Source organism: Crocodylus siamensis, chromosome 7 (genome assembly GCF_052110815.1).
Source record: "Crocodylus siamensis isolate JL-2025a chromosome 7, ASM5211081v1, whole genome shotgun sequence".
Lineage (NCBI taxonomy): Eukaryota > Metazoa > Chordata > Crocodylia > Crocodylidae > Crocodylus > Crocodylus siamensis.
This window is the reverse complement of record NC_143401.1, coordinates 5,107,092-5,121,593: the sequence shown is the minus strand read 5'-3', so window position 1 is coordinate 5,121,593 and position 14,502 is coordinate 5,107,092. Positions and strand designations below refer to the sequence as shown.

Sequence of the window (14,502 nt, the reverse complement as noted above, 5' to 3'; positions counted from 1 at the left end):
CAGTCCAGCCCTGAGCCAGCCGGAGGGCCAGGGCTTCTGTCGCCACCACGCAGCTGGGGAACAAGACCTCGCTCAGTGCGTCCGGGGAAAACAGGAGCCCGACCCCTGCGGCAAGGCCGAGGAGGGGGCCTGAGATAAAGGAAAGGTTGCTCCATCCTATGCAGGGCTGGTGGGGAGGAAAAGGATGCCAGGGACCGTGGGATCTGGGAGAGCAGACTGTCCCTCGCAGCTCCCTACCCACGCAGCGCCCTGCCTCAGCCAGAGGCGCCTGAGCTTCTGGCCACTCCACCACCCCTGAGGGTAGAGAGGGGAGAGCTACCCCTGACAGGGGCCGGGGCAGGAGCAGCTCTGGGGGAGAAGGGACCAAGGTGATCTCCAGTCCCTGGCTCCCACCTCCTGCAGCTGGGCAAGAGCCTGGAGCACGGCCAGATGCCAGCTCCCACTCAACCCCACTGTCCAGGGGTGCCCGCCGGCCCCCCCTGCCCCATGCACTTCACCACACGCACCAAGACAAGCCCTGCGCAGGCACACGCCAGCCCCTCCGCCCCCACCCCTCCCTCAGTTGTCTCTCCAGGACCAGCCGGGGGGAGCCCGGGGCAGCCCAGCAGGAGACGCGGCAGGCGCTGGTCCCACTCCGGAGGGCTGGGAGTGTGCACGGGGCGGGTGGGGGGGCTGGGCTGCTTTTGTTCTTTTAATAACTTCAGAATAAAGTTTTGTCTCAGTGCAGCCAGGCGCAGGGGGCTCCGTCGGCGCCGACGTCTGCCCAGGCTCGGGTCTGTGGGGACCCTCTCAGCCCCACGCGGAGGGAGCCTGGGTGCCAGGGGAACGGGCTCCCGGCAGCAGCCTAGGGTAGAGAGAAGGAGCTCGCTGCCTGCTCAGCACAGTCATGCTGCTCATGGGACGCAGGAGGATCCCGTCCCTTCATCGCAGCTCTGGGTCCAGGCCACAGCCCCCTGCTGCTGGGCGGCCCTTGGGCTGAGGGCAGCGTGGCCGTGAGTGGGTGGGCATGGCCCGGAGGCCAAGGTGCTGAGGGCTGGTTGCCCCGCTCAGAGCCACACCGCCTCCACTCGGTCCCGTCGCAGCAGGTCCCAGCACTCGCCGGCTTCCGGGTGCTCCGCCGGGACAGCCTGCAGCGAGACCTGGGAACAACGAAGGGCAGCTCTCCTGAGAGAGGGGCGCAGGGAGCTCCTTGGAGCAGGGTGCAAGGGCTACGGCTGGGTGGGGCAAGGCAGCGCCAGGCTGCGATGTGGTGCTTGCAGCTCCCAGGTGGGAAGGAGCGTGGCTGCTTCCAGCAGCGTTGGGCCCAAGCCAGCCCACACGGCTGGGGGCACCTGCGTGACAACCTCAAGCCGCACCAAGAGGCCTCGTGAGCGGGAGCGAGCTGAGCTCCCCCTCTGCTCCTCAAAGCGCTACGAGACAGGGTCGCTTTCTGGAGGGGCTCAGGGCTCTCGGCCAGCCCCAGGGCAGTGGAACCAGGTCCTGAGCAGGTCACGGTGCTGGGGCCTCTCCATGGTGCGGGGGGTGGGGGAGAGTCACCTTTTTCTTGCGGGTCCCACAGCAGAGTCTCAGGTGCAGGAGCCTGAGGGTGAGCAGGAAGCACCGGATGCTGAAGATGATCTCCACAGAGTCCAGGATCAGGGAGATGGTCCAGAGGGACAGCGTGGAGCTCTGCAGGGAAACACGGGGGGGTGTAAGCTGAGGCCCGGCCCTGGGAGTCCTTCCACTGCCCCCCAGCCTCAGGATCTGGCCTGCAGGGAAGCACAGGCTGGCACCGTTGGGTGCACAGGTCCTTTCTCCCACTCAGCCCCCTAGCCCAGGCCCCCCTCACCTCCGCCTGTAAAGCAGAGGGGTCTGGCCGGAGCTTGCTGCACAGCTGAGCACACCAGCAGCTATAGCCCCGGCGGTGCCTCGGGGCAGGAGGTGCAGGACACGGGGGGGCACCGCTACCAGCAACAAGGGGACACTCCAGAAGCTGAGGACAGGAGCTCTCGGTCCAGCCACCCCCCAGGCCCGCAGCCCCCGGGTGCTTACGTAGATACGGGTGGGGTCAAAGGGGCATTCGCTGGAGATCTGGATCAGGTCCATGTCCACGAAGGTGCAGGTGGCCAGCAGCGCGCGCCCGCGGTTGGCGAAGGTGAGGATCATGGAGACCGCCAGGCCCAGCGAGCAGAAGAGCGAGAGGAGGGTGCTGCTCGCGCTGAGGGAGAAGAGGGCCCACTTCTGCGGGGAGAGCGCAGGGTGTCACTGCACAGCCAGGATGCCCACGCACGCACGCACGCACGGGAAACCAGGGCTTGGGCACACACGTACACACACAGAGGAATGCATCTGTGCATGTGCACACCTACCGGACTACATGCACGCACACATCCACACACAGGGCCACACCCCCACACACATTCTCACACACAGATATGTACGTACACACAAGAATGCCTCCACCCGTGCATGCGCGTGTGTGCACACACACACGCAAGGATATATACACCCCACACACGTACAGACAGAGGGGCACCTCCACATGCACACACACATATATACATGCACATGTCTACACATTCACACTCACAAACATGCCCACGCACGTGGGCACACCCACCCACCTGCCACCCTCTTTCAGTCCCCCAGGCCCGGGTGCTGCTTGCCCGAGCCCAGCGCCGATGCAGGGGTTGTCGAAGCCGTGTGGAGCCGTGGACGTGCGAGTGCCTTGCCCCTGACTAAGAGGCAAAGCTGCCCTGGGGCAATGGGGCACGGCGGCGCAAGTCCAGGCCAGGCGAGCGCCCAGCGTGCTCGGCCCCGCGCAAGTGCAAACAGCAGGGCAGAGCGAGGAGACGCGCAGCCAGCTGGCAGGAGCAGGGAGCCCATCCCCTGTGGAGGGGAGAGAAACCAGAGCCCTTCCCTGGGCACGACAGGACGCCGTGCTGGGCCGGGGGTGCCATTAGCCTCATCCTTACCAGGGCAGCTTGCATGAGGTACCTGGAGAGCAAGATGGCAGCGATGCCACAGGAGATGGTCTGCAAAGGGAGCACAGAGACGGGAGGAGACGCTGGCACACCCCTCACTGGTGCACACACAAATACCCCCTGCCCTGGAGCCAGGGGCTCCCGCTGGCCTTGCCGTGGTTTTATTTCTGGGAGGTTGCCTCTAATATGGGCACAGCTGGTTCTGCCCAAGAGAGATGCAGGATCATGGCCACCCCGTCTGGGAGTCGGTGCTTCCCCCTGCCCCGCGGCTGCATCCTCTTCTAGAGCAGCCTGCCTGCAGCGAAGCGGCCGTGTAGGCATTCAGCCCCGGAAGAAGCCGCCTGCCAGGCCCAGCGGCGGTCACCTCAGTGCTGGTGTTCACCCGCCCAAGGAGTCTGGCTCCGGCCCTGATGCAGTGCCCTTAATGCACACTGGCCAGCCCCGAGTGGGGCCGATCAATCCTTAGGAGCTAGGAAGGCTGTGGGCAGCTCGTGGGTCCCACGAGAGCATGCCGGGATCACCGCTGCTCTCTAAGGACAGGAGGTGGGTCTGCATTTCTTTTCCTCGAGCATTGGATGCCGGCAGCACCTCGGGATGAAGTCCTAACGGCCTGAACGGGCCCCGTCCCCCTCCTACGGGCCTGGCTCTTGCAGGGGCAGCACCAGCTCTGCCAAGCTGACAGCAGCCTGCACAGAGCTGGCCCTGGCTCCACAGATGCTGCCCCATGTACTTGCACATCCTCCATGGCTTTCATATCCGAGCACCTCACGCTCCGCTAGTGCCCCGTGTGCTAGGACGTGCGAGACTGAACCCACAGTCATGGGTGGGAACCTGACACCCACTGGGGCCACCTGGATCCCTACAAGGACCTGCCCTGCGGCTGGACAAAGCCCTGCTTGGGCACCAGGAGCCCCCAGGCTGCCTCGGGCACTTCCTACCTTCCCCCGTCCCTTCCTCCCCTTTGCTGGACAGACCCATCACAGTCACCGGTCCTCACCAGGCTGTATATGGATTTGGGCAGGCGGGCTCTGCTGCGCTCGGCCCTGTACGTTCATGGCATGGGAGTCCCTCCCTGTCCCTGTGGCTGTAACCCAAGTGGCCTCCCCCAGACGAGGCCGGGGACCGCACTGCTCCTGCTCGGGCCCATGCTGGGCCTGGGGGGGGTTGCGGAGCTGAGTCTGCAGCTCTCACTGTCCCAGGCACAGCACCCATAAAAGCCCCAAGAGTGGGGGAGTGCAATAAAGAGGTCCGGCATTATGGAGACCGCCCTCCCTCCCCCCCTGGGATCTGGCCTCACCCAGCCACTGCTCAGACCCACGGTTCCTGGAAGCCTCATTCACGCTGAAAAAAGCTCCCCCCTGCCCCCATCTTTAACATACAGGACATCTCCACCCAGCCCCTGACCCCCACACCCCAGCCCCCTCCCCCGTCCCCCGTCCCCGCGCCCCGCCAGCCGCGAGGACGCACCAGGAGCGTGGAGCTCACAGCGACGATGTTGGAGATGGCATACTGCAGGGAGATGGTGTCCTGGGGGTTGGCCACGTAGCGCAGCACGGTCCCATGGACCAGGGCACTCACGATGAAGTTGAGGTGGCCGATGACGATCAGGATGAGCCCCGTCTTCATCAGCAGCTTCTGGTGCCCGCCAGGGTCAAGGTTGTCTGTGCGAGAGAGGGCGGCGAGCCTTGGGAGTGACCCCGGCGGCTACGCGCGGGCCTAGGACACGGCCGCACGCGGAGCGGCGCCTCCAAGTCCCGCCGGCCTCGGGCACCGAGAGCAGCGAGGCCAGGGCCGAGGCAGCTCACGGAAAGCGCCCGAGAGGCGATAAGGCCAGGGCTGGGCAGCCGCCCCGACATCCGGGGGGCAGGGAAGGTGCATGAGCGCTGGCCGACCCTGTCCAGCCCCCTGGCGACCCACCTCAGCTGCTCCCTGCCACAAAGCAGAGCCCGAAGCCCTGCCTGAGGGTGAGGGGGGCTCACGGTCACCCCCCTGCTGCCCCGAGCCTGCCGCGCCGCGCCGCGCCGGCAGGAGCAGGCTGGGCGCTCCCCTGGCCCCGTGACCCCCGGCTGGCTTGGCAAGCCCACAGCAGGTAGGCCACGAGGAAATGCCAACACTCCCTATAAAACCCGATTGCTTTAAAGATTAACCCGTCACCAAACATCCAGTCCCAAAATATCCTTCCCCACCCCATCCCACGTGGCTGGCAAGCCAGGCCCGTGCTGCGCGGGGCGCTGGGGGACCCCTCTCCCCCGAGGGCTTCAAGACAGGTTTCTCCTGCAGAAACCTCGGAGCTGCGGGGTGGGACCTGCTCGCCTAGACCCGGTGCAGACAGCTGTGCCGTAGGCGAGGCGGCCGCCTGCTTTCTGGGGCTCCTTCACCCAGCACCTCTCATCCCACCACCCAGGGCCACAAGCTTGCAGCGCGCAAGGGCCGGTGCCCTCGTTTCCCCTCCCGGCTCCGTGCTGCCTCGAGCGAGCGGTGCGTCCCGCGCCTCGGCTTCGAGGCGGTGCCGTGCACCTGGGCTCAGCTAGCTGCGCCCCCAAGTCCTCAGGCAGCGCCGGAGAAGCAAGGAGGGCAATGCTGTGGCCTGTGGGTCTGCTTCCCCGCAGCCTGTGGGCGACGCCTGCAGGGCCAGCACCATGGGGAGACTGGGACCCAAGGCTCGTGCTGGGCCAGGGGCTCCCCTGGCTACAGCCCCTCGTTTCCTGCCCCTCTGGCCAAGGCACCTTTCCCCAGCGGACGCTGGTTCGACAGGACCCCACTCACCGAGCCGACACATCTTCGCGGTGGGGATCAGGCCACGGCTGCTCAGGCGTCCATGCCCTGGGGGAGCCTTGCAGGCAGGCCGCGCTCCCAGCCCCTACCTGCGCGCTGCGCCATGCAGGTGCTGCACCCACTTCCCCGCCAACCTGCGGCAGGATTGGCTCTTCCTGTCCGACCAGCTCCCCGGGCTGGGAACAAAGGGCTAAACTCCACCTTCCCTGCCCCAGGAAGGGTGATTCACAGCTCAAACCCCACCCACCGCTGCTCCCAGCTCCTGCCTGTAGTTGTCTAGGTACGTGGGCCTCTCCCCACCACCTGGCAGGGACCCCGGCCTCCGCGCCGCGGTCCTGGGCCCGCAGCCAAGGGGCAGGCCGCAGCAGCACGGGACTGGTGCGGCAGGGCTCGGCTCCGGCCTGGACGGCGCTCACGCGGGCACGTCTCCAGGCCTGGCCCAGCTTGGGGGGCAGCTTTGTATTCCCCCCTTGCCCCTGCCAGCTGCTCCACGCTCTGCGCCGGCCCCAGCGAGTCTGCGCCCATGGCTCTGCGGCCCCCGGCCTCTGAGCGCCAGTCCCTTGCTCGGGGGAGCAAAGCGGCAGCTCCCCCTGCACCGCTCAGGCACCAGAAATGCCACCCCACGCACTCCTCTCCGCCTGGAGCACGCGCTGGAAGGCAACTGCATCCCAACTCCAGCCACATGCTTCAAAACTGACTGGGAGGCGGCTTTGGCCCTGCTTTCCCCGGTCAGGTTCACTCCCTGATTTTTGAAAGAGCCCTTCCCTGGGTCCCAGAGCAGCGCCCTCCAGCCATCCCTCTCCGCAGCTCGCAGCTCCACCCGAAGAGCGGCCAGACCTGGCAGAGCAGCCAGCCATGGAGATAGCAGCAGCGATGCCTGCCCCTGCGTGCGACCCCCTAATCTCGAACCCAGCGCAGAGCAAGCCTCTCTGGGGGGAAAGCCAGGAGGCGGGTGGCTCTCGGGCCAGCAGCTGCAGCATCGCACAGCCCAGGGCGGAAGGGAGACCCGAGGAGCTGGTTCGAATGGAGGATTCATCCTAGCAGAAGAGGGTGCACGAGGGGGAGGGCAGAGCTGCTCCGGGGCGGCTGGACGAGCGAGAACACCTCCGAGGGCCGGACGAGAGAAACCGCTTAGGAAAAGAGCGGTGCGGCTGGGGAGAGCGGCGCGCGGCCTGTGGCCTCGAGGCTGCGACACAAGATGCAGCCGAGTGGGTAAGTGGTAAGTGTGGTTTGCAAAGCTGAGACTTTGCACTCAGAGCCCCTGCTTGTCCCATCCCTTGGGGCCAAGCACAAGCCACCACTGTCTCTTGGGAGCTCTCCTTCCTGCCAGCCCGGCTCCCTCGATCTCCGGACCAGCGCTCCCGAGTTCTCCGCACCCTCCCCGCGTGCGGGGCAAGAGCTCCAGCCCCGAGCTGCGCAAAGGCCGCAAACCAGAGCCCTCCGACAGAACAGCCCGAGGCCTGAGGCAGGCAGTCACCGAATGCCTGTGGGCTCCAAGGGGACCACAGTTTCCCCTCTGGGGCCTGCCTGCCTCCAGCACGGCCTACTGCAAAGCATAGAGCTTGCAAGGCAACCAAAGGCTTCTTAAGCCAAGCCCGCCCAAAGCAGAGGTGCAAGGACTTTGCAAAGAGCGCTGGCATGAGGCAAGCGGCAGTTTGGCTGAAGAGCAAGCCGCCCACAGCTCCAGCCGAGCTCCATGCCCAACACGATTTGCTCAGCCGCCTCCTGCTCCCGTGCACATGATGCTCAGTGCCTGGCGTGCGCGTCCCCCCAGCTGGGGCATTGTCCCTGCTTGGCTGGCATCGCGCTTTGCTCCGTCCCTTATGACTGGTGCCCGGCTCACCTGGCAAAGGTGTCTGCTAGCGAGCTAAGCACGGGGAGAGGGGTTAGGATCAGGGACAGCTCCCTGCTGGAAGCCAGCTTAGCTTTGCCTTGCCCAGAAGGGACAGGAGAGGGAAGGATGTGGTTTGGGACATGTGGGATCTGCAGGTTTTGCACAGACACCCTCTGTTACTGTCTGTGCCTGGCCCCATGTAGGTGTAGCTCCCTCCGAGTCAAAGCCCAGCACCCAACCTGGAACCACAGAATAAGGCCTAAGGGCATAAATGCCTTCAATGCCGGCAAGCATCCCTGGCCCTCGTAAGTCAGGCCTCATCTCCTCCAGGCCGCTGCTGCATGGCCCCTTCTCTTAGCTTCACCACGTCCCAAATCCCCCGTTTCCTAGCTCTGCGAGGACAGGTCTCACACAGCTTCCCTTGCAGTTCCTCCTGCCACCTACCGGTGCTGCAGCCGAGGAGCGTGGTTGCAGAGCCACAGTCTCTGAGTGGACTTCGAGATGCTCTCTGCAGCGCCCGTGGGGGAAGACGACATGCTGAGGGTCCGCGTTCCAGCACCAGGCACAGCTGAGGGCGTGGAAAGCAAGAGGCCGTAGCCCAGCACAATACCTGCACATCGTATGCATCTATATGTAGTTGGGAGGGCTTATTCCCCCCCATCTCCAGCTCTGTGGGGTGGGCTGTTGTGCTGTGGGGAGTTCCCCCAACATGCTCCCCCATTCTCTCTGCACATGCACCGATTGTGCTGCTGCTTCTGGGGTGGGGAAAAGAGGCAAAGGAACGGGGAGAACAGGCATTTCTGTCTGGAGTCTGCAGCAGCAGTGCCCACACACTGCAGCCCCATGCCGGGGGAGAACACTTACCCGACTGAGGCGGAAGTCCATACCCATCTCTCCAAGTAACCCAGCTTAGTCCACACAGTGGCAGGCCTCTCACCACCTCTGCTCACAGCAGCCAAGCTCAGAGCACTTGGTTAGTCCCACTCCATCCCTCCTCTCATTAAGGCCACAGGACTTTACAGCATGATCAGCTGTAGCTGCATGGCTGGGTGGGGAGCAGAAGAGAAAGACGACAGTAGTTTTCGCAGGGACTAGGTCTAACACCATGCTGCCGCCGTTCTCTGCAGCCACGGAGCAGGAGATGGCATTAGCACGGGGGGCTGTGCCTGCTGCTGCCTGCCTGGATGATGGGATCATCATTGCTGCTGCGTCATCGCCATCCTGCATCTCATCGGGGTCTCCCCACTCTACAGAGGGCATTTGCTGCCTCCTAGCCACTCCAGGAGCAAAGTGGGAGCCAGCTCCCTTGACACGCATCAAGCAGACCGCATGCCATCTGGAGCCTCAAACCAGCAATACCTCTCGCCAGGCTGCAGAGGGCAGCCGATAGTTCCCTCCGCCCCAGCTCCCAACACCGGATCAAGCAACACACAGCTGGAGAACAAAGCCCGCCCGCCACACCCCGCATCTGAACCAGGCCCCTCTGTACCAATCCCAGCCTTTTTCCACCCCCTCCAGACGGACCCCGCTGGCCACAGCAGCCTTCTCAGAAGCTGGAGGGGGAAGAAGGAACCAAGGCAGGGAGCCGCGGCCCACAAGGCCTTCGGTTCTTACATCTCGGAGAAGGAAGAGCTGGATGCGAGTCCAATGACAATGGAAGTCTTTATTAAAACAGTCCTTCAGTATGTTTGCAGACACACAGGACACACACATACATATGTACACTCGCACGGAGCACCAACAAGCGTTGGGGTCAATAAATTAAAACAGAGGGGGAAGGGGGGGCTTTGTCGCATAAGAAATGGCATCTCCCCAGGGCCGGGCTGGGGAAGTGACAGAGAATCGGAAACAGAAGCCAAGGGGGACGCAATCCCAGCCCCCGCCCCCAAACGCGGCGACAGCAAGTGTGCTCTTCAGGAAGAGGCAGCTTCATACTCTGGCTTCAATGCACTCCATGTGAGAGAGCACATCATCCGGCCTGCAGCCCTCGGCTTGGGCACAGTGGCTCATGTGGGCACTTGGGCTCTCAGCACCTCTGGCTTTCGGGGTCCGGGGGCAGGCAGCAGTCTGAGAGTGGGGGGACTCGCATTCGTCCGAGGTAATGTCCGGCACGTCGTCTGACTGGCTGTCGGAGCTCTCCAGGTCGCTCCGTATGCTCTCGGGCTGTGCCAGGGTGATGTCCCAGGTTTTGCTGGCAACGCAGTCCTTCCGCTCACAGCTTTGGTGTTTGCAGGTCTGCTCCTGTTCCTCCTCGCCTTCCTCGTCCTCCTCTGCCATCTGGGTGTGGACGTGGAGAGAGTCCTCCGTGCTGCTGCCGCTCACAAGCTGGTAGTGGCTGGGTTTGGCTTCAATGTCCACCTGGATCTCCATGTTGTTGCATTCTCTGCAGGAGCAAGCACCCCCTCAGTTACTGGTTTTACTGCAGGGAGCCTGTGGATCTTAGCACTTGCCAATGCAGCAAGCTTAACTGCAGGAAGGCAGAGACCAGGGGCAGCATTCACTGCACTGCGCTACGTGACAGACCAGCAATGCCTGCAATGGTTTAATCCCTTTTAATGGCAGCCATGACATGACCTCCCACCCCACCCCCTGTTATGGGAAGCAAGCACAGAGGCAGCAAGCTAACTGCATTGCCAGTTAGGAACAGGCCTCATCCTCTGGTGTGCATGCAGTTTGTGTCTAACTGTCCTGTGTCCTCATTCAATGCAAAACTGAGCCAGAGAAGCAGAAGAGGAGATATGGCCAGGGCACGAGCAAGGCTAAGTACGGACGTGATACTCCAGACGCAGGAGTGTTTAGCTAGGGCAGACCACGACCGACTGTTCTGGCAGGTTTCTGTCTAATGGAAGCAGAGTCTGTAATCCTAGAAGCAGAGAGTCTGCAAAATCTATTCCTAGGCAGACAATGGGTTTGCACGCGTCAGCATCCCATTGTTTCCAACCACTGACTTTTAATCGCCCCCGACACAGAAACGAATGACAGAGGCTCTGGGGGAGGCTGCATGGTGACAAGCACCATAGAGATGATGCCCACGGCAGCAAAAGGCACCAATGGCCCTGGCAGCGGCTTGTTTAAGAAACCGGAGCCTCTGCTGTTTGCCACAGACTCAAGTAAAAGCAAGAGCTGCTCTAAGGAGGTGTTAAAACAGAGGTGCCAAACTACAGCAGTAGCTGGAAAGGAAAGTAGAGGGATCCTTCTCCTCGCACTGAGGTAGGACTAGCTAGTAAGAGTTTTCACCCACCCTCCAGCACCAGCCTGCAGGGACACTGTCACCCCACTCCCCTGCCCCGTCGTGGCTGACGTACCTGTCCTGGGGGTTGTACGAGCTGATGATGGAGCCTGCCATCGCCCGAGTGCTGGCGTTGTCACTGATTGCCCCAAGGCTGACTGAGTCCTTTGGGAAAATCTCCTTCTGGACATCCGCCTGCACCTCCAGCCTGGGGAAGAGACAGGGAAACACCCAGTCAGCAAAGCCTCTGTGAACCCCTGAAGAGCCAGCCTTGTCCCTACAGTTTCAAGACAAGGACCAGTGAGCAGGAGCAGGCAGCCCCCCACGCTAATGCAACTCTACAGCGAGTTTAAACCAGATGAAGCTTGGAGGTCAACCGCCTTCCTGGCTCTGTTGACCCAAATCCCTTCCCAAGTCTGTTTCCTGTGACAGAGGTCAGGTTGTGTTTATGTCTGTGACGCCTGCAGTTCCTGGGAAGAGCAGATTTCCAGGTTCAGCAGAGTCACAAATCACCTTCTGGCTCTAATTTCAACGCCTGCCTCCAATTACACAACCAGCTGACTCAGAGACAAGTTCGGAGGACGACTGCGATGTAACCTTGTGACTCCGGAGGCAGCAGCTCCGCATTCTCTCGGTGCCACTGGGGAACCAGAGGAGGCTGAAGTATAGGGCTGGGTCACTGAGACAGCTGCAAGAGCTTTACATAATGACTAACGCATCTCCCATGGACTCCCACCTCCACTCTTGTCCACCAACCCCAAACCTCATCCTCCTGCCCATCAACAGATGTGGGGAATGGAAGGCCCAGCTGTGCTGGGGCTGCTGCATATGGGAACGAACAAAGCAAGCCAGGCAGTCCACACAGCTGCTGGGAGCAGCACAGGCCTCACAGTCACCCACCCCTTCTACCCCTCAGCTGAGCCACTTGGGTTACCTGCTGTACTTCCCCTTCCCTCCGGAGAGGACTCCACCACTCAGGGTGCCACCTGAGAGGGCAGCGAAGCTGGCCGTCTCGCTGTAGTTGCCCTGCATGACGCTGAGCCCATCCGTGGGGCTCCCGCTGGTGCTCAGTACGCTGGTCAGCCCCTCGATGCTGCTCTCACCGATGCTGGGGTTCTTCAGGGCCCGCCAAGCATCCGCCACTGAGACAAGGACAGGACAGAGTTTACAGGGAAGTGCTCCCAGGAGCCCCACTCTCCTTTCAGATACTACCAGAAGGACCAGGCTGGGATTCCCCCGGTAAAGGCCTCACCTAACTGACTACAAGTGCTGGGAGAATGGAAGCATGCCACTGTGCAACCAAGCCAAGTAAAAGTCTGAGGATACTGAGAATGGCTTGTAATCCCCAGCCCCTACAGCCCAGCACCGCGGTCACCATCCCACATGGGCCCCATCTCTTCTGGCTGTATGGATGCAAAGAACAAAGATTCCTGCTTTACCTGTAATTGGCCCATCATCTTCATCGAACTCTATCTTCACACCCTTCCCGTTGGCTGTGCTGACCCCACAGCCACCGCCGCGGCACAGAGAAATAGGCACAACACCATAGACATAGGCCAGCATGATGGGGACACCAATACCTGGAAAAGAACAGGCTCCGAGTTAAAGAGGGCCAACAGGCCGCAGCGAGATGCAGTTGTGCTAGGCTGGGACAGACGCAGCCTTTCTGCTCTGGGTTGGTAGAGCCCCTAGCACAGCAGGGTCCCCACCTAAGCTTTTCAGCACTGCTGTCATACAAAGTAAGGCTGCCAACCCCACAGCACAGCCCAGCCCAGCCCGTTGTATTATAACCCCTTAAGAAACCAGGTGTGAACTAACACAGCAATACAGTAGGAACAAAGGCCTCCAATGCAAGTTATAGTGTTAGCATCCCAGGACTACACTGAGTCTGAAGAAAGAAGGGCAGCCTCAATAGAAACAATGCACAGAGGCTCACCGTGACCAATCTATGCTAGGTCCTGCAGCCTCTGTAGGCAGCATGTTAGATGAGTGGGAAGAAGCTAGCTGGGCACATGACGGACATCTGAGCTGCACTTGGGCCACCTCTGTCAGACCCCAACCTAAGAGAGCTCGATGGAGGAAATACAACGGAGCACTGGCCAGGTCTACTTACCAACGCTAACAGCAGCAATGACTGGGGAGGCAATGACAGACAGGGTGACGCCACCAGTGATAGCCAAGTTTCTCTTGTGCTTGGAGGTCTTCTTGCCCTCATACCTGCTGTGGATCTGAAAGAAGAGGGAGTGGGTGAGGATACAGATCTCTATGCAGCAAGCAAACATAGGCCCGAAAAATTAATTTGTACATGACCTTACAGTCGTTTACACTCATGATATACATTATCCAATTACCATCATGAGCTCTAACCAGCTGGCTCTGTGCACAAGGGGGAGGATGTACTGGAAGCAATGCTATACCTGCAGTTTCCTCCCAATGCTTGTGCAAAAGAGCTTGCTGACTAAAGAGATCGAGAGCCTCCCCACCCTTACGCTGTTGGTAAAAATCCAGGTCAGGCCGGTGGCTTCTGTGAAGTTGGATGCAAATTTCAGGGTCCAGTTACTACAAGAGTTCATGTCATAAGAGCCAACTGGGCCAAGAATGTCGGTCCCGCCACTCCCCTGGGACGTGCTAGATTCATAGTGAAGCCCTGCTGGGACTGCAGTAGGAAGCCTTACAGTGTCAGTGCTCACAAGGCACCTCTTCTGTGGACCAAGAACCAGTGTCCAAGGCTGTCAAGCCGCCACCATCTGCATAAGCCCACTGTAGATCACTAGCCCAGCTGTACAGACAAGTCCTCCTCTTAGCAAGCCTGAACTCCTTGGCAGACAGCTAGGCTCCCATAGACAATGCCTCCAGCTCTTCACACTTACCTTCCTTCCAACATAGACTGGGATCCCAATGACCATGGCAGGAATGGCAATGCCAGCAATGAGGGAAATGCCTACTGGGGCACCAATCAACGTGCCCAACTGCCAGAGAATCTTCTTCTTACGGCTCCATGGCTTCTTGCCCCAGAAGGTGCAGCCAGAAGGGCTGTAATGGAAACAAGCATTACTGTTAAGCCCTCAGCTGGAGAGAAGACAACTTTTAAGATCATACAGCATCCAAAACCAGAAGATCCCCGTGGGAATGAGCAGATACAGCATGACAAGCTTCCTTCTCTCCCCAGATCTATTGGCCCTTCAAACTGGCCGATCTCCCTTCATGCCCAAGGCAACAGTCATCCAATGAAGAGCTTTCCTCATGCTTTTCCAAAACTGAGGCATAGTGAGACAACCTGGTGCTAATGCTGGGAGGGCACCGAGATCTTCCCCTGAAATAAGTAGGAATGGGCTCCTGATAATGAGTATTTGGGAGGGAAGGGCAGAAATTGCTATTTGAACATGAAAACATAATCAATATGTGAGACACACTGTAGTGCCCAGACGGTCACATGCCCCACCTCACCTGAGGTAATGCAAATCGGAGATCTCCTTCATGCACAGCCAGCAGAACTCGCAACCACACACGGCACAGGTCATGTGATTACAGCTCCCATCATTCATCTTGATGATGTAAGCACTGCACCGTGGGCATGGCTTGATGTCATCAGCTGAAGGGAAGAAGGCAGGAAGGAAGGGAACAAGTCAAATCCAATGCATTATAGTCACCTCCAGGAATTAAAAAGGGATTTTGTTTTAGGGGGAGCTTGAGGCTGGGTC

General features: G+C 60.8%; 2 protein-coding genes across 2 annotated transcripts in view; both read right to left on the bottom strand.

Moving 5' to 3' along the window:
* Nucleotides 1-678: 678 nt before the first annotated feature.
* On the bottom strand, nucleotides 679-5,939 carry TMEM54 (transmembrane protein 54). Its single transcript, XM_090057782.1, has 6 exons — nucleotides 5,730-5,939; nucleotides 4,431-4,624; nucleotides 2,955-3,014; nucleotides 2,032-2,220; nucleotides 1,537-1,668; nucleotides 679-1,139 (listed from the first exon to the last, which is right to left on the bottom strand). The coding sequence occupies exons 1-6, from the start codon at nucleotides 5,740-5,742 to the stop codon at nucleotides 1,047-1,049; spliced, it is 681 nt and encodes a 226-aa protein (XP_089913908.1). The 5' UTR covers nucleotides 5,743-5,939; the 3' UTR covers nucleotides 679-1,046.
* A 3,276-nt stretch (nucleotides 5,940-9,215) lies between these two features.
* The window catches only part of RNF19B (ring finger protein 19B), a 32,537-nt gene continuing 27,250 nt past the window's right edge, over nucleotides 9,216-14,502 (bottom strand). The window contains exons 4-10 of the mRNA XM_090057819.1: nucleotides 14,249-14,393; nucleotides 13,672-13,834; nucleotides 12,915-13,029; nucleotides 12,241-12,381; nucleotides 11,736-11,943; nucleotides 10,878-11,009; nucleotides 9,216-9,955 (exon numbers count right to left, since the gene is read on the bottom strand). Coding sequence (XP_089913945.1) covers nucleotides 9,502-9,955; nucleotides 10,878-11,009; nucleotides 11,736-11,943; nucleotides 12,241-12,381; nucleotides 12,915-13,029; nucleotides 13,672-13,834; nucleotides 14,249-14,393 — 1,358 coding nt within the window. The 3' untranslated portion in view covers nucleotides 9,216-9,501. The remainder of the gene's footprint in view (nucleotides 9,956-10,877; nucleotides 11,010-11,735; nucleotides 11,944-12,240; nucleotides 12,382-12,914; nucleotides 13,030-13,671; nucleotides 13,835-14,248; nucleotides 14,394-14,502) is intronic.